Source organism: Eulemur rufifrons, chromosome 15 (assembly GCF_041146395.1).
Source record: "Eulemur rufifrons isolate Redbay chromosome 15, OSU_ERuf_1, whole genome shotgun sequence".
Taxonomy (NCBI): Eukaryota; Metazoa; Chordata; class Mammalia; order Primates; family Lemuridae; genus Eulemur; species Eulemur rufifrons.
The window spans coordinates 3,451,704-3,476,415 of record NC_090997.1 but is presented as its reverse complement, the minus strand read 5'-3'; the positions used below and the strand labels follow the sequence as shown (position 1 = coordinate 3,476,415).

Below are 24,712 nucleotides of genomic sequence, written 5' to 3'. Positions count from 1 at the left end.
CGGTCTCCCGAGACCCAGAGCGCTCTAATGCTGCTGCTTATCCATAAACCCGGCTTCCTATCCCTCTGTCCTCGACCCTGTCCCCCCAACTAGCCTCTCGGTACGGGTTCAGCATGGCTGCCGCAGCCCCAGAACGTACACAGCGCAGGCGCAAGGGTGCGACCGGCTTGGGGGAGGGGAAGGAGTGCCGCTGGCCTCAAGGAGAGTGGCAGTGCGCAGGCGTCCGGGCCGGAGCCGCAGCTCCCGCGGCGGGGCTCGGAGCGCGCGCAGTGGGTGGGGCGGAAGCGGGTGGGGCGCGCGGACGGCCTGGCTCAGAGGCCTGTCCTCCACTGCTTGCGGAGCGGCCGGGGGCAGCCGGCTTGGGCTCATCCTTGGCAGGTGGAAGGTGCTGCTTGGCACGTCCTGGCCGGAGTCCAGCGGAAGCGTGCGTCACCGAACTGTTAGTGAAGGAGAATGGGGCCCGGACCTGGTGATGCGAGGGTTTGCGGGGTGGGGCCCCTCCCCTGGCGCAATGTGGTTCGACCACCGGGAGGCAGTTTTATCGCTTTCGTGTTGCGTGCCTCGCGGGGCGATGAGGTGCAGACCACAGATGTCGGCGTGTTATTCGGTTTCTTAGTCTGAGGCAGCTTTACAACCTCTGATGTCCCCTAAACTTACCCTAGTCTTCTTTACTTCGTTGAAACCTGTTATTCCCTGGACTCCTCTGCCTTATACGAAATTTTTACCAGCTGATCACTTTTCCTTCTCTGCTGACCTCGTGGTGGACCATTTAAAGTTAAAAATCTTAATACTCCTAAAGCTTTACCCTCTATTCTCTCAATTTTGAATAAATTTCGTAAGAATTAGTAACAGAATGTTATGATGATTCATTTGCTGCTCAGTGTTTTAATTTGTCCTTAGCCAATAACCTCTCCATTGATCCATCATAGTATCGTCCAGATTTTCACTCTGCAGTCCCTGATCTCTCCCCGACAGATATCACCTGTCAGAACAGAAAGGCCAGCTTGCAGAATTCTTGGCTTCCCATCTCCCACCCGCAAACTGGGTGGTGTGTATCCCTTTTCCATTTCACTAGGTATCCTCCCTTCAGTTTAAGGAAATCTCTTTACTATTTATGTGGTCAACTTTCTCTGCTACCCTGAGGCTGCCCTCCATTTTGGTTTCCTAGCCGAAAAAAAGAGAAAACAATTCTCTCAATATCAATCCCCGTTATAGATTCTTTCTTATTTCTTAGCTTCCTTGCACATTCAAGACTTAAAATTATCCTTCGATAAGGATCGAAATAGATTCTCTATCTCTTTCTCTCCCTATCCGCACTCTTCAACCCATTTCTGTCAGGCTCCTACTACCAAAACTTTTCTGTCGAATGTCACCAAGAACCTCCTAATTGCCAAAGTCAGGAAGTACTTTTCAGTTCTCACCTTATTTGACCTCTCTGAAGCACTTGACATTTGATCATGCTTCCGTCCTCACATTCTCTATACCCCTGATTTCTGTGACCAGTTTCACCTGTTTCTTTTCTGACTTGTATTACTGTTTCTTCGCAGTCTTCTTTTTGTGTTCTTCTTTAGCCCTTTCCTGTGTGTTGATGTTTGCCAGGATTATGCCTGTTTGCTTCTAGTTCTATTCATCTCTAGGTAATCTCACTCAATGGCTCAAAGCCTCTCAAATCTGTATTTTTAGTTCGGACAGCTCTCCTAATATAACCTTGCTACTAAATATTTCCACTTGGATAACCCTCAGACACTTCAACATGTTCAAAATTGATGCAATCTGTATACAGTCTAGACCTGCTCCTTTTGTATTATCCAGAGTAAAGGCAGCTATTCAGTTACAAAGTCTAGAATCTGGGAGCCATTCTTGATTTTTTTTCTCACAACTTTACATCCACAAGACTTACCATCTTGCCTCTTAAATATCCATTGAATCATACTCCTGTCCTAGTCCTATCTCTTGAGCTACACCAACAGTGTCCTACGTGGTTTCCTTTTCTCTAGAGCTGCAATGTCCAATATGTAGCCACTAACCACATGCGGCTATTCAGGGTTTAGTTAGTATCACATACAGTTTTAAATTTAGTTCCTCAGTTACGCTAGCCACATTTTAAATTCTCAATAGCCACATAGGACTAGTGGCTAACATGAGACAGCACAGATTATTGAACATTTCTGTCAATAACTTGCAGAAAGTTCTGTTGGACAGTGCTGCTCTAGACGTTCGTCTCTGCCTCTGCCACAATACAGCCAGGAATGAGCTTTCCAAAACAGCTCTGGTTATATGCTATTGTTTAAACTCTGTATTAATTTCTCATTGACTATGTGATAAGATCCAAATTGCTATGTCTAGCCACTTCCTCTCAGGCTGTATACTCCAGCTGTATTGAACTGTTTCCCAGACATATATTTTGTTTCATGCCTCTATGTTTTACACGTGTGCACACTCTACATGGAATAAACTTTTCGCCAATCTGAGCACAAATACCAACATCTTTGAAAAGCTTACTTTTCTAAATTGAGCTGACTGTTCATTCTTTGGCGTCCCTTTCCCTTATGCTTGTACTATTCACAGCAAATGGGATTTATGTGATTATTAATATATGTTTCTCTCCACTACTAGACTTTGATCTTGAGAGCAGGACCGTGTTGTATTCTTCTCTCTCTCTCTCTCTCTCTCTTTTTTAATCCCCAGGTCCTAGCACAGTACCTGGCCAATATGAGGTACTCACAAACTGAGCAAATGTTTAAGTAAATTAATGCTTAAGTATATGACTTAGGTAAGATTGCAATGTATATGTGTTATGGGGCACCATATGTAGTATTGGGGAATAGTCAAAGACAAAACCATTTCCTTCAGGTATATATCTGAGATGTTGAAATGGTGTGAGGAAAGACAGAAGCAGAATAGCGAGGTTATTTTCACAGAGTGCAGTACAGGTCAGCAGTACAGGTCAGTCTAGTCAAAATATAAGCTATAAGACATAGAGCAGGAATAGGGAAAACTGGAAGGTAAATTTATTTGTGGAGGGCACATTGTGGAGGGTTCTAGTGCTGTTAAGTTTGTGCCCAGAGGGGAGCCACTGAAAGTTTTTGAACAGTGACTTGGTCAGAATTACGCTGTTAGATAGCAACTATGTCTTCCAGTGGCTAGCACTGTATGTGTTAAACAGAAATGTAAGGGGCTGGAAGGAGATGTGTTTGGTGATAGTTAACATTTGTTGAGTGCCTAAAATGTGTCAGGCACTGTTATAAGTGCTTTGCATGTAGTAGCACTGTTAATCCTTATAACCGTATAGAGCCAATACTACCATTATCACCCCCATTTTTCAAATGAAACAACTGAAGCAAGAGATGTCTTTGTTTTCTGCTACTATAACAGATGACCACAGACTGGGTAATTTATAAACAATAGAAGTTTATTTAGCTCACGGTTCTGGAGGGTGGGAAGTCCAAGAGCATGGCTTCAGCACGTGGAGTGAGTCTTCTTCTGCGTTATCCCATGGCAGAAAGGCAAGCAAGCACACGAGACAGAGACTGGGGGGGGAGGGGGCAGAATTTACTCTTTTATTGGAAATCTATTCCTGCAATAACCAACCCACTCTCAAGATAACAAGATTAATCCATTCACGAGGGCAGAGCCCTCATGACCTAATAACCTCTTAAAGTTCTCACTTCTTAATTTCATCACAATGACAATCAATTTCAACATGAATTTTGGAGGGGACATTCAAACCATAGCAGATGTTAAATCGTGTACCCAAGGTCACACTTTTGGTAAGTAGAAGAGCTGGGATTTGAATCCAGGTGCTTCTGGATGGTATTGTATCCTCATTTCTAGGCACAGTAGGGAATTTAAGATCCGGGATTGAAATTGGAGAAAAAAAGCTTAGGAAAAGTAGATTTGAGAGTCATCTTTATGGTGATGTTTGAATCAGCTGAAGGTAAATGAGATTTATAAGGGAGGAAGTATAAAACAAGTTAGGGTCAAGGATTGAGCATTGGGTTAGATCCTCTTCCAGGAAGCAAGAATAGGAAGCAGAACCAATGGGAAGAGCATCAGACTAGGAGGAGAGGCAAAGCAACATAATGTGAAGAAGCTAGAATAAGAGATAGTTCCAGTGAGGATTTCATGTTTTTGAATGAATGACTAAATCAGGAGTTCTTAAATTTTTTTGTGCCATGGACTTGTTGGCAATTTGGTGAAACCTTTGGACCTTGTTGGATAGTATTATTTGTATATGCATAAAATAAAATAGAAACTATAATTATCAAAATACAATAGTCCCCCCTTATCTGCAGTTTCATTTTCTGTGGTTTCAGTTATCTGAGGTCAATCCCAATTTAAGAATAAGTACAATAAAATATTTTGAGAGACCACATTCACATAACACTTATTACAATATATTATTAAAATTGTCCTATTTTATTATTGGTTATTGTTAATCTCTTACTGTGCCTGATTTATGAATTAAACTTTTTCATAGTTATTGTAAGGCTGGTGGCGGGCACCCCTCCCCTCCCTAATGAAAAAAAGAGGAAGCCCACGAGACCTGCCAAAAACAATGCCTGCTAGGCCCAGCTAAGTTAAAGAATAGCCACACCTGGATGGTTACCCTGATAAGGGTCTCGGTTCCTGGAATCCATACATACCACCAGCCCCTCCTAGTTCTCAATACTCTCCCTAAAACCGTAAGGGAACCAAAAAACTCCCATCCCCCAGCTGTAAAACATATATAAGCCCACACAAAACTTCTGGGCGGCGCAACTTCTCAGGCCCCCTCTCTCCCGGGACCCATGAACCTCACCCGGGAGTGCTCAAATAAAGCCTTGTTGCTTACCCCTTTCCACTCTGCTCGTCTTTCTTTCTCTGGCACCGACCATCCAAAAACCTTACAGTTATCTATAGAAAAAAGCATAGTATATATAGGGTTCAGTACTATTCTTGGTTTTAACCATCCACTGGGGGTTTTGGTACATACTTCTCTCAGATAAAGGGGGACTAGTATGTGTTTCTGTATTAATACAATAGTCTCGTTGTTAACCCCTTGTCAGATAGATAGTTTGCAAATATTTTCTTCAATTCCCTAGGTTGTCTCTTCTCTGTTGATTGTTTCCTTTACTGTGCAGAAGCTTTTTAGCATGAGGTAATTTCATTTGTCTATTTTTGCTTTTGTTGCCTGTGCTTTTGAAATCTTACCAAAAAAATACCTTGCTCAAACTAAAGTCCCCAATGTTTTGTTCTAGTAGTTTTATAGTTTTGGGTATTACATGTGTGGGTCTTTAATCCATTTTGATTTGATTTTTGTATATGGTGAGATAGGGGCCTAGTTTTATTTTTCTGCACGTGGTTACCAGTTTTTCCAGCACCATTTATTGAAGAGACTGTCCTTTCACCACTGAGTGCTCTTGGTGCCTTTGTTGAAAACCAGTTGGCTGTAAATACATGGGTTGATTTGTGAGTTCTCTATTCCGGTCCATTGGTCTATGTATCTGTTTTTATGCCAGTACCATACTGTTTTAGTTACTGTAGCTTTGTAGCATATTGTGAAGTTGGGTGGTCTGATACCTCCAGCTTTGTTCTTTTTGTGCTGGATTGCTTTGACTATTTGGGGTCCTGTGTGGTACCATATGAATTTTAGGATTTTCTTTCTATTTCTGCAAAGAATGTTGGTATTTTGATAAGAATTATAATTAATCTGTAGGTTGCTATTGACAGTATGGTCATTTTCACAATATTAATTCTGCCAATCCTTGAACATAGGATGTTTTTCCTTTTTTGTTTTTTTTGTGACCTGTTCAATATCTCTCATTAGTGTTCTATAGTTTTCCTCATAGAATTCTTTTGCCTTCTTGGTTAAATTTATTCCTAGGTATTTTATTTTTTTGTAGCTATTGTAAATGGGATTGTTTTCTTGATTTCTTTTTCCACTAGTTCATTGTTGGTGTCTAGAAATGACATTTGTTTTTTGTTTTTGTTTTTTTTTTTTTTTTTTGAAACAAAGTCTCGCTTTGTTGCCCGGGCTAGAATGAGTGCTGTGGTGTCAGCCTAGCTCACAGCAACCTCAAACTCCTGGGCTCAAGCGATCCTACTGCCTCAGCCTCCTGAATAGCTGGGACTACAGGCATGCACCACCATGCCCAGCTAATTTTTTCCGTATATAATTTTAGTTGGCCAGATAATTTCTTTCTATTTTTAGTAGAGACGGGGTCTCGCTCTTGCTCAGGCTGGTCTCAAACTCCTGACCTTGAGCGATCCACCTGCCTCGGCCTCCCAGAGTGTTAGGATTACAGGCGTGAGCCACCGCGCTTGGCCAACATTTGTTTTTGTATGTTAATTTTGTATCCTGCAACTTTACTGAATTTGTTTACCAGTTCTAAGCATTTTTTGGTGGAGCTTTTAGTGTTTTCTTTTTTTTTTTTTTTTTTTTTTGTTGAGACAGAGTCTCACTTTGTTGCCCAGGCTAGAGTGAGTGCCGTGGCATCAGCTTAGCTCACAGCAACCTCAGACTCCTCGGCTTAAGCGATCCTACTGCCTCAGCCTCCCGAGTAGCTGGGACTACAGGCATGCGCCACTATGCCCGGCTAATTTTTTCTATATAGATTTTTAGTTGTCCATATAATTTCTTTCTATTTTTAGTAGAGACGGGGTCTCGCTCTTGCTCAGGCTGGTCTCGAACTCCTGACCTCAAGCGATCCACCTGCCTCGGCCTCCCAGAGTGCTAGGATTACAGGCGTGAGCCACCACGCCCGGCCAGTGTTTTCTGTATATAAGATTATGTCATCTGCAAACAAGGACAGTTTGATCTCCTCTTTTCCAGTTTGGATGCTCTTTATTTCTTTTTCTTGCCTAATTGCTTTGGCTAGGACTGGACCTCTGAATTCTATGGCATTTGGACTGCAGGTTAAAAACTCCCGGTTCTGACTGAATAAAGAAGTGAGACCCTATAGATAGGTGTGAAGGAATGAAGAAGGGGGGAAAACTCACAGGGTTGGTAATTGGGGGTCATTACTAATATTGGAGAGCAGGTTCTATAGTCAAGGGATAGAAGCCAGGGTATGGGGAACCTGAAATCCCAGGCCAAGTTATTGAGACTGAATATAGTAGAAAGAAAAGAGCCATTTAAGTTTTTTTGAGAGGAGAAGGAAGATTTACTTGTAAGAAGATTGAATTATAGGATTTATTTATTTGGCAACTAGGGAGTGGCTTTGGAAAGACTGAAGGTAGGTCATTTTGGAACCTAGCACACATTCACATATGAGAAGGAATAAAGTAGTCACAGCATCAAAACTAGTTGTAGTTAGAGGAGAATCCAAACTTCTGGTCTCACATGGTGTTGCCTCTGCCTACCTCTGGCCTCATCTGCTGTCTTCTACTCAATAAGGTCATCTTTCATTTCCCTAAAGAATACAGCCCATTGGCTTCCTCAGGGCCTCATGCATTCTATTCCCTCTGTGGGAACACTCTGCTTCCCATTCTCGTCTTGGCTAACTCCTACTTACCTTTCAGATCTCATCTTAGTGAGATCTAGGTTCCCCACTCCATTTAGTCTTTCATGGATCTCAATTCCTTTCCTTTGTAGTGCCTTTTATAATCTGTTTCTATAGATATGTATGTTTACTTGTTTAATGTCTCTTTATTTTCATTGGACTGTAAGTTTGATGATGGCAGGTGTCTGATGCACAGTAGACTGCTAGGCACATAGAAGGTGGCCAATAAATATTTGCTAAATAAATGAGTGAACCTTTTTGAGCTTTCTTGAGTTTTATTATTTATATAATAAGGACAATAAATTCCAACCCTGAAGAGTAGTTATAAAGATTGCTACATCACAGTAATATAGCTAAAAGGGAAGGATGAATATGGATATGGAGAGATATACTGAGCTGGGAGTCAGGAATTGTGGGAGCTAGAGGGCTAGGTTTGCTCTCTGAAGTAGGAGGTAGCAGAGAGTAGGAAGGAAATGATAGTTGGGAAGGACCTAGAATAGAATGGGAAGGGTAGTGAGGTGCATAGGGAAGGCAATGGATGTGAAGGTATTCATAGAATGGCCCATAGACATGCCTGATAAGATTTAGTGTTGAAACATCTGTTAGAAGGGACAATCCATCACCACCTAATACTTGAAGGCTCTTCCAGTCTTAGCTTGAACACCTTCGGTGACTGGCAGCCCATTTGTTCATTGAGTGAGCAGTCACTTTTTGGTGGGCCTTCTTGGTGGATGCTGGGAATATAAAAAAGAATAGGATATGATCCCTTAAGTACCTTGCAGTGGAGGTGAGATGGCCATGAAGCAGATGTATAAACAGAAGAGAATAATACAATAAAAATGATGATAAGGGCAGACACCGGGTGCTGTGGAAACATACTGAAGAGGCTACTCATGTCAACTGTGGGTTCAGAGAAGGCTTCCCGAGGGAGGTGACATTTCATCTCAAAGGACATACAGAAGTAGGTAATTAGGGTTTGGATCATTAAGGGCCATACCAAGGAAAGCAGATTATGGAGAATAATTGAAGGTTTTTATGCAAGAGTATAATATCAAATATGCATACTAAAAAGATCCCTTTGGCAGCACCCTGGAAAATAATAAGATTGGAGATAGAGAGACCGATTATAAGTAAGTTGCAATATCCAGGAAAAAAACAAATCATTGAAGGCCTGGACCAGTGGGAATGGAAAGAAAAGGAAGGACAGGCTGGTCACGGTGGCTCACACCTGTAATCCTCGCACTTTGGGAGGCCAAGGCAGGAGGATCTCTTGAGGCCAGGAGTTCAAGACCAGCCTGGGCAATAAATAGCAAGACTCCATCTCTACAAAAAGTAAAAAAAAAGTTAGCCAGGTGCAGTGGTACATGCCTATAGTCCCAGCTACTTGGTAGGCTGAGGCAGGAGGATTGCTTGAGCCCAGGGGTTTGAGGTTGCAATGAGCTGTGATGATGGCAGAGCGCTCTAGCCTGGGTGACAGAGTGAGACCCTGCATGTATGTATGTATGTATGTATGTATAAGGAAATGAATAACAAATTCAAGAGATATGAAAGAGATAGAATTGATAGTACTTAGTGGATAATTGGATGGGAAGGTTTGAGGAAGATGCAGTTGTCAAGGATGACTTCCACACTGGTAGCTCAAGTGACTGGGTGGACAATCATGTTATATACTTAGGTCTTAAATATAGGAATTGGAAGATGATAATGAGTTTAGTTTGGTAAAGCTTGAAGTGGAGATACATTCAGGATAGCAATTCCTAAACTTATTTGCGTATGGAATGCTTAATTAGAATTCATCAATGAGTTTATGAGACATAACGTAAAATAGAAAACTCACTCATTCTTTTTAACCAAAGGCACAGTTTGAGACTTATAAGACTGCTTTTCGTTTAAAACTTTTTCCTCTTAGATATTTTTGAGATAATTGGAGAAATGAACACAGATTGGGTAAGGAAGTTAAGCGATTATTTTTAATTTTGTTGTTTGTGGTGATGGTATCATAGTTATGTTAAAAGAAAAGTATTATGGATACACTTAGAAGTATTTACTGGTGAAATGTTATGACAGAATTTGTTTAAAATACTCCAGAAAAATAAAATGTGCAGAACAGGAGATGAAACAAGAATGGAAGAATGTTGGAATGTTGAAAATTGTTGAAATTCATGAGAGTACATCGGCATTTATTAGATTCTTCTTTTCAGAATATGCTTGAAATTTTTCATAGTAAAATTCTTTTAAAGAAAAAAACTTTTAGGCATAGAGCCAAGGAAGTTAGTTAGTGGAGTGTAAATTTGTTTATTAGTAAATCAACATTGAATCATATAAATATAATTTGAACATGTGATAAGACAAGTGACAGACCAGAGATCATCAAGTAGATGACATGTATCACCTGAGCAGGTAGTTGGGAGATACTGTTTGAGCATTAATACAAAGATGTAACTTCATGTTTATGCCTCAGATGATCTCATACAATTGTCTGGGATGCCATATGTTGGACATAGCTGTATTGAGGTGGTTACTTGGTTCATAATGATTCCCCCTTCTGTAGGAATAGCTCAGATACATAGAGGTGATATTGTGCCTGGCCACAGCTAATGGATCCAGTCTTACACACCTCATACAAGCTGAGCCAGTCAGATAGTCTCTCCCAGCAATGTGAAACTTGAAAGAGAGGCAGGAGGCCTTTGCAGGTGAGCATATTAATGGCAACTCAACCCCCACTGCTAAGGTCCCTGTGGTTATTCTTCCTGAGGCTAGCTTATCCAACTCTTGTTTTCATTCCATGAGCTAGATCAGTATCTTTCCAATAAATCCCCATTTTAAAATTTAAGTTAGCCAGAATTGGTCTCTGTTGCTTGCAAATAAAGTAGCCTTATTAAATGTAATAAATTGTTTCATAATAAAAATTATTATATGAGCGTGTTTGATGTTTTATTACGTCTATGTTGAAATACATTTTAAAACAAAAAATTGCTGCCATCAAACTTACACATTTTTATTTCTTGAGAAACACTATTATCTTGTGCAGAATACAGTTTGAGAACTACTGTTGCAAACATCCAAGTGGAGATGACCAGAGGCAGTTGAGTATATGATAGTGTGGAACTCAGAGCAAGATCACAGCTGAAGAGGTAAATTTAGAAGATGTCAGCAAATGAGTGGTAATTGAAGGCATGTGGGAGTAAGTGAGACCATCCGGAGCAAGTGTATAGTGTAAGGAGAGTAAAGGTTGAGGACAAAACTCTAGGGAACACCAGTACTTAAAGGGGAGCTAAAAGAAAGCCATCCCCAAAGGAGACTGAAAAGGGGATGCTAGAGAACTGGGAAGAAAAACTAGGAGAGAGTGCCATGAGGGATGCCCAAAATTAAACTGATTGAGGGTATAGCCAACAGTGTCAAATGTTGCAGAGACTGGAGTCCATTTGATTTAGCAACACAAAAATATTGTTGAACAATTTCACTGTCGAGGGTTAAAGATTAAATGGCAAGTGTAACAGTGGGGACATGACATTTCAGGAAATTTGGCTCTGCCAGGGGAAAAGTGGGGCAGTGTTAGAAAGGGATGGGAGAGCTGGATGTCAGAAAGCCATAGCCTGGATTTGCAGGTGCTATGCCATTATTTTCAGAGGCATTTGTAGCTAATGGCAAAGTAGACAGTGAGCTACTGTGAAGCACCACTGGCTTCCTTGCTTCTCTTGCCCACGATTATTATTTCCCTAAATTGATTAATGCCTATTTCTGAAATATCTATGTTGGAGGTCCTGGCAGGAGGAAGGATTACACAGAGGGAAGAGCAATTATAAATGTTTGAACTTGTTACCATTTATACTGGGATTATAGAAGGGAGAGAAAGGAGTTAACCACTCCTTGCCATAGTCTTGCTGAGGGGTGGTAATATTTTTCCTCAGTCTGGTCTTGTCCACACTCTGCGGAGAACTTGGACCCCTTTGCCTCGTTCCTCTCACCCGGAGTAATTGCAGTGTCTGTTATACCTATTCCTAAGCCCCCACACCCGGTCCACCTTCTCCTGTTCTTTCCCAGATCTTCCAAATAACCTGTTGTGACTGGGCACAATGTGTTCGTTAACTGATTGCCATTCCCATAAATAAGGTAGAATAGGGCTTTTCTTTGAAGAATGGGTTTATTTTTATCCCGGTTCTGACCACATGCATAGAACATCATTCAGCAAACTATGGGCTGTGAGCAAAATCTTGCCAGCCACTTGTTTTAAAATGGCCTAGAAGCTAAGAATGGTCTTTACATTTTTAAATAGTTGAAAACAAGCAAAAGAATATTTCACGACACATGAAAATTACATGAAATTCGAATTTGAGTGTCCATAAATAAAGAGATTTGAGGACAAAACTCCAAGGAACACCAGTATTTAAAAAGTAACTGAAAGAAAGGAGGCTACAAAGGAGACTGCAAAGGAGATGCTCGAGAAGTGGGAGGAAAAGCTAGCAGGAAACCAGGGACACAGCCACGCTCTTTCATTTACATACTGCCTGTGGATGCTTCTGTGCCACAGCTGGATGCTTACCACGGAGATCGGGTAGTCCACAGGGCTAAAATATTTACCATCTGGTCCTTTATGGAAAAAGTTTGCCGACCCCTGATTTAGAACTCTAGGTGGCTGTGTGCCACGAATGTTCCCCTACGGTCCTGCTAGGCTCATAAGCTTCCTTCTACTGTCCTAAGGACCTTGAATCTCCCTACCACCAGAACTACCGATGGATTAGTCCACAAAGGTTGCGATACTGGGAAAATGTTCTTTCGTTTTTTGGAGTGTTACAATGATTTCTAAACCCTACTCCTTCCCTGGCGCCCTGCCTCTACCACACAGACACGCATGCGTTGTTGTCCCAGAATATTCAGGAGGTCAAAGGACTGCTTTTGTCTTTATTTTTGGCTGTTACTGCTGCTGTTATTTGTTTATCAAAAGGGAGTAAGGAGCCGGGCATGGTGGCACGGGCCAGTAGTCCTAGCTGCTGGGGAGGCTGAGGCAGCAGGATCCCTGAGGCTAGGAGTTTAGGGCTGTAGTGTACTATAATCACACATGTGAGTAGCCACTGCTTTCCAGACTGGGTAACATAGCAACTTCATCTCTAAAAAAAACGGCGGTGGGGGGGGGAGGGGAGAGGCGTACCAATTTTGAAGGTCTCAGAAAGACTGATGGATCGTACTCACATAGATTAATTTCTCAGATTACTTAATTGCCACATTAGAGCTTTCTCACTCCCTCTTCCCCCAGCCCTTCTGTCTTTTTCTTTTCTCTCTCAAACTTGAAGCATATACACTGACAGTTTCTTCCTCACCTCCCACTTCCTTCTCAGCCCACCGCAATCTGGAGTTGACTCCCACTGCAACACTGAGGCTGCTCTCAATACATGTGCCAGCCATCTCATAAGCACCAAATCTCAGGACAGTTTTCAGTCCTTCCTTGACTTCTGAGTAGCATTCGTAATGCTGGCCTCTCCTCCTCAACGGAACACCTCTCTTTACTTCTAGGACCTACTTCCTCCTTGTTCTTCTCTTAGCTTTCTGGATGCTCCTGGTGCCACCGGGTTCTTACAGATTAGCGTATTTCGGTGTTCAGGTTATTAGCTGTTGTCTCAGTGCCACACCCACCCTCCCATACTGTGTTTTGAACGTCTCTGCCTAGGAGGCAGCAGGTATGCTTCCCAGGCTTCCTGGCCGGCTGGCCTCTTATTAGATTCTGCCACTAGGAGGCGCTGGCGGGAGAGCGGAGGGCAGAAGCAACTGAGAAGCTTCCTGCTTCAGCCTCTAACAGGGTGACAGTCGCTGGCAATTGCTGGTAGATGTAGCAGCAGGAAGAATGGGTGACTCTGGGGGATTCCAGCCTCCTGGGCAGAAGTACTTTCTCAATGATTCTAGCCTTGGTGGAGGTGGCACTTTTTTAGTAGATCAGAACTGACTGTGACAGTGTCTCCCACAGGGCAGCAGCAGGTGTAGATTTATGGATTCCAGCTCAGGGGCGATGGCAGCTTCTGACTTCCAGGTACTGACCCTTTTTTCTATTTGTCCTTGTAGGACCTTCCTCCTTTTTGCACCGCTTGCCCTTTTAACACTTTTGTAACCAATTGTCTACGTTAAATTCTCTCCGTCTGAAGTACTTAGAGTGGCTACATATTCCCGACTGGATCCTGGATGACAGCTTGAATGAAGTTGGGGGTTGAACCCATGCATATTGATGTCCTGGCTTCACCTCCCGCTCCCTCTGCACGGTTTACGTGGGTGACCTTTTCCACGGCCTGTGCGTCAACATTTGTGCTGATGACTCCGCAGGCAGGTTCTGCAGCCCCTGCCTGGGATCCGGACCCCTACACCTCACTGCCTCCTGCGCCGCTTCAGCTGGCGGTTCGCTGGCATTTCAAATTCATGTACAAAATCGAACTCATTCTCTTTCTCTTTAAACCTGCTCCCATGGCATTTTTCCTGCTTCAGTTCGGTCCACCACTGACCACCCACACGAGAAGCCTGGCAGTTACCCTTGACTACCCCGTCTCCTCCCCTTCCCACATCTAATCAGTAGCCAAACCCTTTAGATTCTACTTCCTAATTATCTCAATATTCTGTCCCCTCCGTTTCCTCTGATTATCAGTTAATTCAGGCTCTCACCATCTCTCACTTAAATTACTGCTGTATTGCTTGCTACAAGAGGGTGGGTGTGTGGGTGTGTAAATTTTTTCCTTGATATAATGTGCTAGAGACTCTTGACCAGCAGTTTGCCTCAATTCTTTCCAAGCTCTAGTTCATTGTTTTGAAGCATCAATCAGAACTTTTCTAAAATACTAAAATGGTTGTGTCACTCCCCAGTTTTTTTTTAGAGGCAGAGTCTTGCTCTGTAACCTGGGCTGGAGTGCAGCAACCTGATCATAGCTCACTGCAGCCTCCAACTCCTGGCCTCAAGCGATCCTCCCACCTCGTCCTCCCAAAGTGCTGGAGACTACCGGCGCACGCCACCGCCCCCAGCATCACTCCCCACTTTTAATGTCTCTATCATCTGCTAAGTGGAAACAAGCCCCTCCTGTGCGTACCAGGGCCTGTGGGATCTGGCTTTTGCCTGAGTTTCTAGCTCATCCTGACACCCCTCGACCCTCAGGACCCGCATTACCACACAGGACACGTGAGCAGCCGTCACAACATTCACATCAACTAGGACGTAAGGGTCTCCAGAGAGGAGCTCTGGACACCTTTGAACCTCACACATCCGCCTACCCCTTGCCCTGGAGTGCTTTCCTTTGCCCTCACATTCTGCTGGCCAAACTGTTTTACCATCAGGGCTCTTAGCCTTGCCTGATTATGTTCCACCTATTCCCCCATCCTCATAAAATTGCTCCTGCTTCCAAAACACTTGGTACATTCTTACTTGAATACATTACATTGTTGTGTGATTATTTATTCATTGATTCCACCCTCCACCCCAAGACTCTAGGTTCTTTGAAGGCAGGAATATGCCTTATTCATCTTTGTATTTCTGGCACTGGGCCCAATACCCAGTCTTTAATATATTAAGTCTTGAATATATTTTTGCAGAATGAATTAGAGCTCATGCCTGGAGGAGCATAACCTTGCGGAGAAAGAGGAGGGGGCCAGGAGGGAGGAGGAGGCAGGGTCTGAAGACCTGGGGGCTTGCTGTGGGAAGATGCCATCCCACTGCTGCATTCTGCCACGAGGCGGCACTGCTCTGAAGAGCCAGCCAGTCCATTTGGGGGCTGAGGCCGACAGCCTGAGACTAAAGAGGAAACTCACCAGGAGGCAGACATTGCCTCACGGGTCCTCCCATCCTGGTTACACTCTGGCCTGATCAGAGAGCCAAGTCTTCAGGAGGTTGCTGGCCCCAGGTCTCTCCCCAGTGACTGATGATGTTAAACCCTACACTTCTGTGATTGGTTTAGACAAAATGACAAGGGTAACTATTGGAAATGAGCTGGTGAAACAGGATCTAAGCTATCCTCTAGGGGCGGGACCTGGGTAGCTGGGTTGGTAGCTCCTGCCTACTGTGTGGTGTGAAGACATGGCTCATGGGCAGAGCCAAGGAGCTGCGCTGCTGCAGCTCCTGCAACTTCTGTGGCTGCTGCCCCACTCCGGGGCCATCCAGGAAGGTAAGATAGTACTTCTCCTTTACTTCCACCCTGACAGCATTAGAGCTGGGGAGCCCACCCAGTGCATTTGAGGAACAGCCCTGTGCTTTGTAAATGGTGGGGAGCCTTATGAGATAGTGGAAACAACGCGGAATTGGGAAAGGGAGCTACTGTTCATGGATGGTAAACAATGTCAGAGAGCATTACGTGTTCCATTTAAGACAGTTGCTGGAAGCAGAGATTATTCCCTCCATTTCACAAATGAAAAAATGAGACGCAGCATTATTTGTGCAAGTTTACACCACTGGCAAGTGGTAGACTGGGATTTGATCTCAGCGAATGTTATTAATATTTTCACTCCTCCACTCAGGGTGCCACTCTGCCTTCTGTCATTAACTTGCCTTGTGATTGTTGAAAAGTCTCCTCCCTTTATTGGGCCTTGGTTTCATTCTCTGTGGAGGATAGGGTAGAATGGAGGAATAATCTGGAAGATCCCTCTTACTCTGTTATTCTGGGGGTTGGGTAGAAGGTTTCCTGCTGGCTGGGGGTCCTGCCAAGAGTTTCCTAGAAGAGGGATTATTTCCTGCAGTTATGGGGTCCCTTCCCCCGATCCCGTCACTGGGAGGTCTGGAGCACTGAAGGAGGGGAAAGCATTTGCAGAGAGACCTGGTGCCAATGAAGTGGCTAAAGAAATGTCTGGAGGCTGGTTTCTCAGTTTACCACTGGTTTCTGGGGGTAGGTGAGGCAGTCCCATCTATGACATGGGGAGACCATAGCCATTCCTTCTCCTTCCCTTCTAAGACTGGGAAACCCAGCCATCAACTTCAGTATGGTGGCCTCATGTCAGTTAGACCAGAGGAGTCACCTTTGGGAGGATGCAGCCCTGTGCCAGGACACACGGCGTGGTGAGCAGAGTGCAGGGTTGGCTTCCACTTGCTGCTTTGGCTGGGTGCCTTTGTGCAGTGCACAGACATACAACCAACAGAATGACTCTGAATCTGTCACTGTAGACAGTAAGCCTTTTTTTACTTTTTACAACTTTAGACAGTTTTATGGGGAGAGGAAGTTTGGAGAGATCCTGGAATTTATTCTTCACCCCATTGGGAGGGGAAGCCTAAATAACAGACACGGGAGAGTGTTATGCCACACCTCGGTCCTCACTCCCCAAAGCAGGCCTTGAGGTTTTCTAAGTTAAAGGGAGGAGGAAGTTCCCACCTCCCTGAACTGCGCCTGTCTCCTTTGCAGCTCCTACTCCAGTGCGGTGGGATGACCTGCAGAACCACACGTTCTTGCACACCGTGTACTGCCAGTATGGGAGTCCCAGCGTGGGGCTCTCTGAGACCTATGATGAGGACCAGCTTTTCTCCTTCGACTTTTCCCGGAACACCCGAGTTCCCCGCCTGCCTGAATTTGCCAAGTGGACTGAGGAACAGAGCGATGCCTCTGCCATCTTGTTTGACACAGGGTTCTGCCAGATGATGATCCAGCAAATAGGCCCACAGCTTGATGGGAAAATCCCAGTGTCCAGAGGTCAGGAGTTTTGGGAAGTGAAGGGAGGAGGGCTGCATTCTTAACCTCATTACTGTGTACACTGAACGATTCCCCTTCGCATGAGCTCCCCATCTCTAATGCCTTCAGGTTCTCCACGGGACCTCAGTTTTTCCACAAGCCTTGGTCTGCAGCCCGTGTTTTGTTGTGGGCAGAAGACAAAAGCCTAGCGTGTGGTAGACGTTCGAAACTATTGAACCTGACTTCAACAGGGATCATTTGATGCCTGCTGAATATTAGCACTTATACTACTATGCCCAGCAAGATGGAAGGGGAGGACGGAAGCATCTGATGATGTGCTTGTGTTTTCATGCGGCGACAGTGCATGATTAGGTGCCAGTGTGAGCTCTAGCCAGGAAGTGCTGCAGGAAGTCAGGGTGCAGGGGTCCAGAGTCGCCTGGATCTGGCTCTTCTAGGTCTAGCTGCGGTTCTTACCTGGAAGAAGACCTTCCGCTGGGCCCCAGCTCCTCCCTCATCTCTGCCTCCCAAAGCCCGGCCCACTGAGTCTGCCCTGCCCTCCTTGTGCCATGACCCCTCAAAACACAGAGGTACCATCTAAACTAGTCTCTTCTTTCCCTCACACCTCCATCCCCCCACCAGGGTTCCCTATCGCTGAGGTATTCACAATGAAGCCCCTGGAGTTTGGCAAGCCCAACACGCTGGTCTGTTTTGTCAGTAATCTCTTCCCACCCACGTTGACGGTGAACTGGCAGCATCACTCCCACCCCGTGGAAGGAGTTGGGCCCACTTTCGTCTCGGCCATTGACGGACTCACCTTCCAGGCCTTTTCTTACTTAAACTTCACCCCGGAACCCTCTGACATTTTCTCCTGCATGGTGACTCATGAAATTGACCGCTACACAGCAATTGCTTATTGGGGTGAGGCCCTTTCCCTGGAAGTCTGGTCCTTTCAGGGGCAAAAGGGATAGACCTATGGGAGGGGCCTTCTTCCTCTACTTGGACTTTGTTTAATCCATTCTTACTCTAACCCAGACTCAATCTTCCATGCCTCAGTTTCTCCCTTGTCATCCCAGACACCCAAGTCATTCCCCCAGGCGGGAGGCTCCCTAACCACGTCTCCAGACTGACCTGCTTCCCTCCCCTCCAGTGCCCCAGAACGCACTGCCCTCAGATCTCCTGGAGAATGTGCTGTGTGGCCTGGCCTTTGGTCTGGGTGTCCTGGGCATCATTGTGGGCACTGTCCTCATCATCTACTTCCGCAAGCCTTGCTCAGGTGGTATGTCATCTGGGGGGCGGGGAGGGGTGAGCCATGGGAGCAGACACAGTGATGCATGTGTAAGGATTCTTTTGTGGAGTGGGGGGACACAGAGCAGTCCTTGGGCCCTTGGGGGCTTGCATCCAGCACCATGGGGGCACTTCCTCCTAGTTGGAGACCTACTACACACACGGTTAAAGGTCACAAGAATGGCTTTGAGTGAGAGAGGAGTGATATGAGGAGCTCTAGGAAAGGTCCCTGGAGATGATTTGGGTGCAAGAAAGGATCAGCCTCTGTGGGGTGTGCTGCAGGCAGGGCGAGCAGGTCCTTCGGGAGGAGAAGTATCCCCTGACGGCTTTCCCCTTCCCCCTCTCTCCTCAGACTGATTCTTCCAGACCAGAGTTTGATGCCAACAGCTTCAGCCATCCAGAGGATGCTCAGGTTTCCTACATCCTGCTCAGGATGTCTCCTCAGAAGGGAAGAAGTCCCTGGGATCCCCCAGGGCGTACGTGTGTGGGTTTCCCAGCTGGGGGCTCTGCTGTCCCTGGTCTGCATCCCGGGGAGGCCAGCGTGGCCTGCCTGTCACAACCACATCCCTTCTCACTTCAAGGCAATAAATCTCCTTTCTGAATATCAGTGTGGCTTCTTTCTTAACTCATGGTATTTGTTTCCAGAGTGGGTTGTCATTTGAAATTCAGCATGCCTTAACCTGAACACAGCTTGCCCTCCTTAGGGAGAGAAATAGGGAAAAACCCTCAGCACTGCACGATGGCTTTTATGCCTGTTGGTTTGTGCAAAATATGTAAGAAATGAAGGCAGGGCTATTTTCTGATAATCTGCTCACGAAATGGTTGAGGAAGGTGCTTGTTTTTTGGTTTTGATGTGTTTTTTTGTTTGTTTGTTTTTGTTTTTGGTATTTTTTGCATTTTACTATTTGTGAAAACATTTATGTCTAGTATAGGCTGCCGAGCAATACATGACTCCCTTGAGCCCTCACCATACTTGGGAAAACAGGAGCTCGGGACGGGAAGAAGAAGCCACCAGTGCTCTCCTAATCCTGTCAGATCAGTTCCGTGAAAACAGCATCATCGAGCTCCTAAGGTGAAGTGGGAACAGCCTGGAAGGGCAAAGAACTCATGTGTCCTTCCAGACGATCTGTTCTTTGGCTTGAGTGAACCATCAAAGGAGAACTGCGACGGTACCATCCTGGGCGGATCATGGGAGCAGGCAGCACATGACCCCTGGTGCTAAATCACTGTGCATGTGCTTTATTTCTTGTTTTCATTAGGGTCTAGAGTTGCTTTGGAGGACAGGGTGGCATTAAAGCTAGGAGTGAAGTTAGTTTGATATTGATGAAGGATTCCCTGTTCTTCACATTGTAGCGGAGTCTCATCTAAGGGGAAATATCCAATTCCCCCTCAGAGAAGTTGGCACCTCCTCCAAACCATCTCCTTTCTAAGAGCAGCATGTGTACTGGGTACAAAGTATGGGCTCCAGAATCAGACTGCTGGGAATTCAGTCATGACTGTTAATTGTTGGCTGTGTGCCCTTGGGCAAGTTACTTAACTTGTACCTTGGTATCATTTTCTGTAAAAGGATGATGATAACAATGGTGTCTACTTTATAGGGTTGCTGTGAAGCTTAAATAAGTTAGTATCTGCAGGATGTTTAGAATAATATTTGGCATGTAGAAAAGATGCTCGAAACCTAGAATTATCACTATTTTGATTTTCACAGGAGAACTTAGTAGTGTCGTTGACTTCTTTCTTTTTTCTGGAACATAATTTGAACCCACCTTCAAATATTGTATTTTCTCCCTTTGAGATATTTTTATTTTTATTCTCATTTTGCCATTCTAAACCTGTTCCTTGTTGCTTTCTAGTTCTTCCTAATTTCTATCTCTCTGTTTCTCAACTTATCCAGGAATTTCTTGCCAGTCAAACCTTAAAACTGCTTTTATTATGCTGTGTGATCTTAGACAAGTCACTTCCCTCTCTGGGCCTCAAATTCTTCATCTAAAATGATGGGTTTAGAATAGATGCTCTCTGATCAAGTAGTCAGTGATACTGTCCCTTAAATACTCTAGAAGCATTCAACATCCTCTCTAGTCTGGCGCTCTTTTTTCCCATCCAAGTACTAACAAGGCTCAGTGCTGCTTAGCTTCCGAGATCAGACGAGATTGGGCACTTTCAGGGTGGTATGGCTGTAGATTGCCCTTTTCTAATAAAAGATATTACCCACTATTCCCAGTAGGAGTCTGGTTCTTGAATAAATCTGTTTTCCTCACTCTTCCTTGACAGTACCATGTCTGTCTTCACTTTAGGCCATGCGCCCAGGCTCTCTCCTCTCACAGCAAAGACTTCTTCATTCTGTTCAGCTTGTTTCTGTCTTAACCAACTCTATAGATCCAAACTCAAGTTCAACCTCTTCCATGAACCTGTTCCTAATTCTCCAGCCCTAATTGATCTTTACTGAACTCTTCCAAGACTTAGAGCACTCAACCCAAGGATTGGGATATGCTGCCTTATTGCCTATGATAATTTTTTTCACCCAACTAATTTGTAATCTATAATTCAGGGATCATAAATAGTTTACACTCCCACCAACAGAGCAAGAGAGTTCTCATTTCCCTTTATCCTCACTAATAGCTGAAATTATTTGACTTTCAAATGTCAGCAATATGGTGGGTGTAGAGTGGTATCTTGCTTTAATTTACCTTCTCTCTTTACTAGTGAGGCTGGGCATCTTTTTATAGGTTCTTCTCTCTCTGTAAATTACTGACTCATATCTTTTGTCTATTTTAAAATTTCATTTTCTGTCTTTTTCTGGTGAATTTGGGGGGATATATATATTCTATACAGTAATGTGACATCAGTATCGCTATTACAAATGCTTTTTTTCCCCAGTTTTCTGCTCATTAGTTAAATTTGTATAGAATTCCTTCCCTGAATAGAATTCTTTAATTTTGACCGTCAAAACCCTTATGGTTTGTGCTTATGTGATCTTAAGAAATCCTTTCCAACCCCAAGGCGGTAAAGTACAATTTTTAGTGGAATAGAAAGTGACACAGTGATGCTCCGTTTTCTCAATGAGAATATTTTAAAAGTTTTTTTTTCAATTTCAAATTACAAAGTTTTAGGAATATAGAAATTATAGGGAAATAGTTAAATGTCTGCTAATTACATTTATTTAGTTAGTAACTCACAAATTTAAAAATCACTTTTTTTAAACATTGTAATGAGGGCATATTGCTGTGTCCACTCCCACATTTCATAAATCAATTTTATTCCAATTCCCATCCATTTATTAACTGAGATCATTTTAGGGTAATGTATCTTCCACAAACAACTTTGACAGCGTGCCCATAATTTGGAAAAAATAAGGTCTTATATACAAGGTATTGCCCTATTTTCTGATAAATAATTTTGGGTAAAAAAGCTGCCTTATATTTATGTGGCCATATAATATTCCACTATGTTTTCTTCTATTAGTATTATTGTTTTCTGTTCACATTTAGATCTTTATTGATCTGAAAATTTTCTATATGGTGTAAGAATACAACTTTCTTCTCCCTCAAAATAGTAAACTGATCTTGTGAATACCATTTACCAAACATTCCATTTATATCCAAGGATTTTATACGAACCTCCCCATGTGCATAGATTTGTCTCTGGATTATTCACTTCCACTGGTTTGTTATTTCCTATGTCAATATCACATTGTTTAATTATTTTGTCTTTTTAATATGTTATTTATACTATTTGGTAGGACTAGTCTTCCATTTCTTTACCATCCCACCTCCACCATTTTGCTTTTCTTTACCAAAATTGTCTAAAATACTCATGGACTTTATTTCCATGTACATTTTAGAATCAGTTTGTCAAATTCACCCCAAATCCTGCCATGATTTTGGTTGGGGTAGCATTTAGGTTATGGATGTGGGGAGAGATTGTTATTATGTTAGGATTGCCCATCCATGAATATGGTATATCTCTCTACTTCTCAGGTCTTCATTTATGTACTTTAATAAAATTTTCTTTTCTTCATAAAGTTCTTATACTTTCATATGTTAATTCCTAAGCATGCTATGCTTTTTCTTGCTATTATAAATGATAGGCAATTTTCAATCACTTTTTAAATTGATTATTAGGAATATAGGATTTAGGGTTATAAATCCTGAGTTCAAGTCATGGTTCTATTCCTTAGTATCCTGAGTAAATCTGAGCAACCACTTAGCTCCCTCTGCCTCCATTCTCTCATGGGAAAAATGGAGATAATATTCTTTAAGAGTTGTGGTGGCAAATCAGGTAGACTATCCCCTAGTAATTCAAGTAATTTGGCTTCAGGATAGAAGGATGGTGAACTAGCTATAGCAGCTGTAACCCAGGGGTCAGAGTTTAGTTCTAGAGCAGTGAATCCTGACAGGGGAGGGGTGTGTGTGGGTGGAGGTGATGTAGGGGGTAGAGGGAGACTGGGACAGACTGGGCAAGTAATATAATCCTGGCAGGGTGCAGGTGTGTGTAGTTTTGAAAAGACACTGAAGGAAGTCACAAATGTGGTCTCATGCTACTGGTTTTAGATTACAAATGATTGATTGGCTGAGCCATTTTCGTGTTTATAAAATGGAGGTTTGAGTTCAAACCATCTGTCTAGAAGAGGAACCTAAGAACTTACATGAAGCAACTTTAAGAAGTACCTAAAGAGATTTATTATTATGGCCATACTCAGAAAAAGCAAGAGAGCACATTTGTGACTTCCTTCAATGTGCGATGCCAGTGACGTTATTGCAGCTTGTTTTGTTTCAGCCAGCCCAGTTTCTTCATAGGACCCCCTCCTCCCCAGGAGCACCCCACAGCATCGCCAAGCCTGTGGAGCTACCTACCAGGTCTGTGGTGCCAACTGCCTTCCTTCTTCCGTGTATGAACCCAGCCCAGTAGTCACGGCTCACCTGCAGGCCCTCTCAGTTGAGAGGACTCCCTGTCCACATGCCCACACTGATTTATCTTTTTAGTCCTCTGGTGTTATTGCTTACTTGCTTTAACATAAACTCTTCTCTTTAAAAGTGTTTGTTCTCACTCTCCAACTGACCTACAAGTGGAGTGAGGTGGGGACAGAGTCCGTATCTCCCAGCTCTGGTATTCCCTGTAATGCTTTGCACATAAGCACGGGGACAAGTCCACTGCAGGCATGTGGCCAGGCTGAGGGAAGAGGCAGTGGGAAGGGAGAGGGCTCACTCTTTGGGCAGTTGCACAGTGGCAGTAAAAGAAAGACAATGTAACTTCATCAGTCCTAGTGCTACATAATCAACAACAGACAGTGCATCTGAAATATTGTTTTGAGCTTGCTGGAGGCGGAAAGACAGACCTGTATCTGTAAAAATAGTACGATCGGGAGGAGGAGAGGAAGGAAAAAATTGCTTTGCTGAGCACAGGTCTCTGGGTTTTCTGTCCTGCTTTATTCTAAAAATTGCCCTCAGACTTCACATTAATAGAGAAGTGAAATCTTCTCCTGCCATATCCTGCTGCAGCCTCACAGAAGGTTTCACATCTGCTTTGACTGCCAGAGCGGAGAGCTAGACATGAGAGGGAACTCCGTTCGGCTTCACTGGCACTAGCTGGGGCCATGCCCTGTGCTGGCACAGGACCACACACCGAGTGCTCCCTTGCCCGGGCTCGGCTGTGTAGACACTGAAAAGGAGCCCTAAACCTGGTTCCTGCAAGGTTAGGCTCACCGCTTGTCTGAGCAGAATGGGGAGGGATGTGAGGGGGAATTTTGTTAGGGTGCATGTGTATAGAGAATTCAGAGTTTAGAAACTGTCAAAAGAGAAAGTGAAAGAAACGGTGGTTCTAAGAGCAGAAGGAACTCTGAGAACAGGAAAGATAAGTCTTGGATGGATTGGGTTGTGGATTGTGGCTCTTCTTTTTCTCCTTTTCTCAGCAGAGGCCCCACTAAATCCCTTTATCTGGGCCATCCCAGTCTCAAGATATAGTGAGTGCGTGGGCATGCTCAAGCGTGTGTGTGTGTGTGTGTGTGTGTGTGTGTGTGCATGTATAGGAGTTGCATAAGGAGTTAAAAAGCCTCTAGATCTTGGATGTGAATCACTGGACCTGTTTTTGAACTTGTAAAATAGGATAATTAAGAAGTCATTTAAGGCCAAGCTTGCACAGTGGCTCACTCCTGTAATCCTAGCACTCTGGGAGGCCAAGGTGGAAGGATTGTTTGAGCTCAGGAGTTCGAGACCAACCTGAACAAGAGCCAGACGCTGTTGGAAAAATTAGCCGGGCATCGTGGCATGAGCCTGTAGTCCCAGCTACTCTGGAGGCTGAAGCCGGAGGATCACTTGAGTCCAGGAGTTG

The 24,712-nt window shown here is 43.9% G+C and overlaps 1 protein-coding gene across 4 annotated transcripts; it reads left to right on the top strand.

Moving 5' to 3' along the window:
* The first annotated feature begins 255 nt into the window (after nucleotides 1–255).
* On the top strand, nucleotides 256–18,984 carry LOC138396047 (HLA class II histocompatibility antigen, DM alpha chain). Of its 4 annotated transcripts, XM_069489193.1 has the most exons (6): nucleotides 256–439; nucleotides 14,336–15,613; nucleotides 16,838–17,122; nucleotides 17,741–18,019; nucleotides 18,249–18,377; nucleotides 18,738–18,984. In XM_069489193.1, exons 2-6 carry the CDS (start codon nucleotides 15,526–15,528, stop codon nucleotides 18,740–18,742), a joined length of 786 nt encoding a protein of 261 aa, XP_069345294.1. In that variant the 5' UTR covers nucleotides 256–439; nucleotides 14,336–15,525; the 3' UTR covers nucleotides 18,743–18,984. The 4 variants fall into 4 exon arrangements, with proteins under 4 accessions (XP_069345294.1, XP_069345296.1, XP_069345293.1 ...); XM_069489195.1 differs by lacking the exon at nucleotides 14,336–15,613 and having other exon boundaries at nucleotides 258–469; nucleotides 18,738–18,974; XM_069489192.1 differs by lacking the exon at nucleotides 256–439 and having other exon boundaries at nucleotides 12,619–15,613.
* The last annotated feature ends 5,728 nt before the right edge of the window (nucleotides 18,985–24,712 follow it).

Excerpts from the sequence above, each read along its gene's own strand:
- LOC138396047 (XM_069489193.1), top strand. The coding sequence starts at position 15,526 with ATGGCTCATGGGCAGAGCCAAGGAGCTGCGCTGCTGCAGCTCCTGCAA. Across the intron at positions 15,614-16,837 it reads CTCCGGGGCCATCCAGGAAG|CTCCTACTCCAGTGCGGTGG; the intron begins GTAAGATAGTAC and ends TCTCCTTTGCAG. Across the intron at positions 17,123-17,740 it reads GAAAATCCCAGTGTCCAGAG|GGTTCCCTATCGCTGAGGTA; the intron begins GTCAGGAGTTTT and ends TCCCCCCACCAG.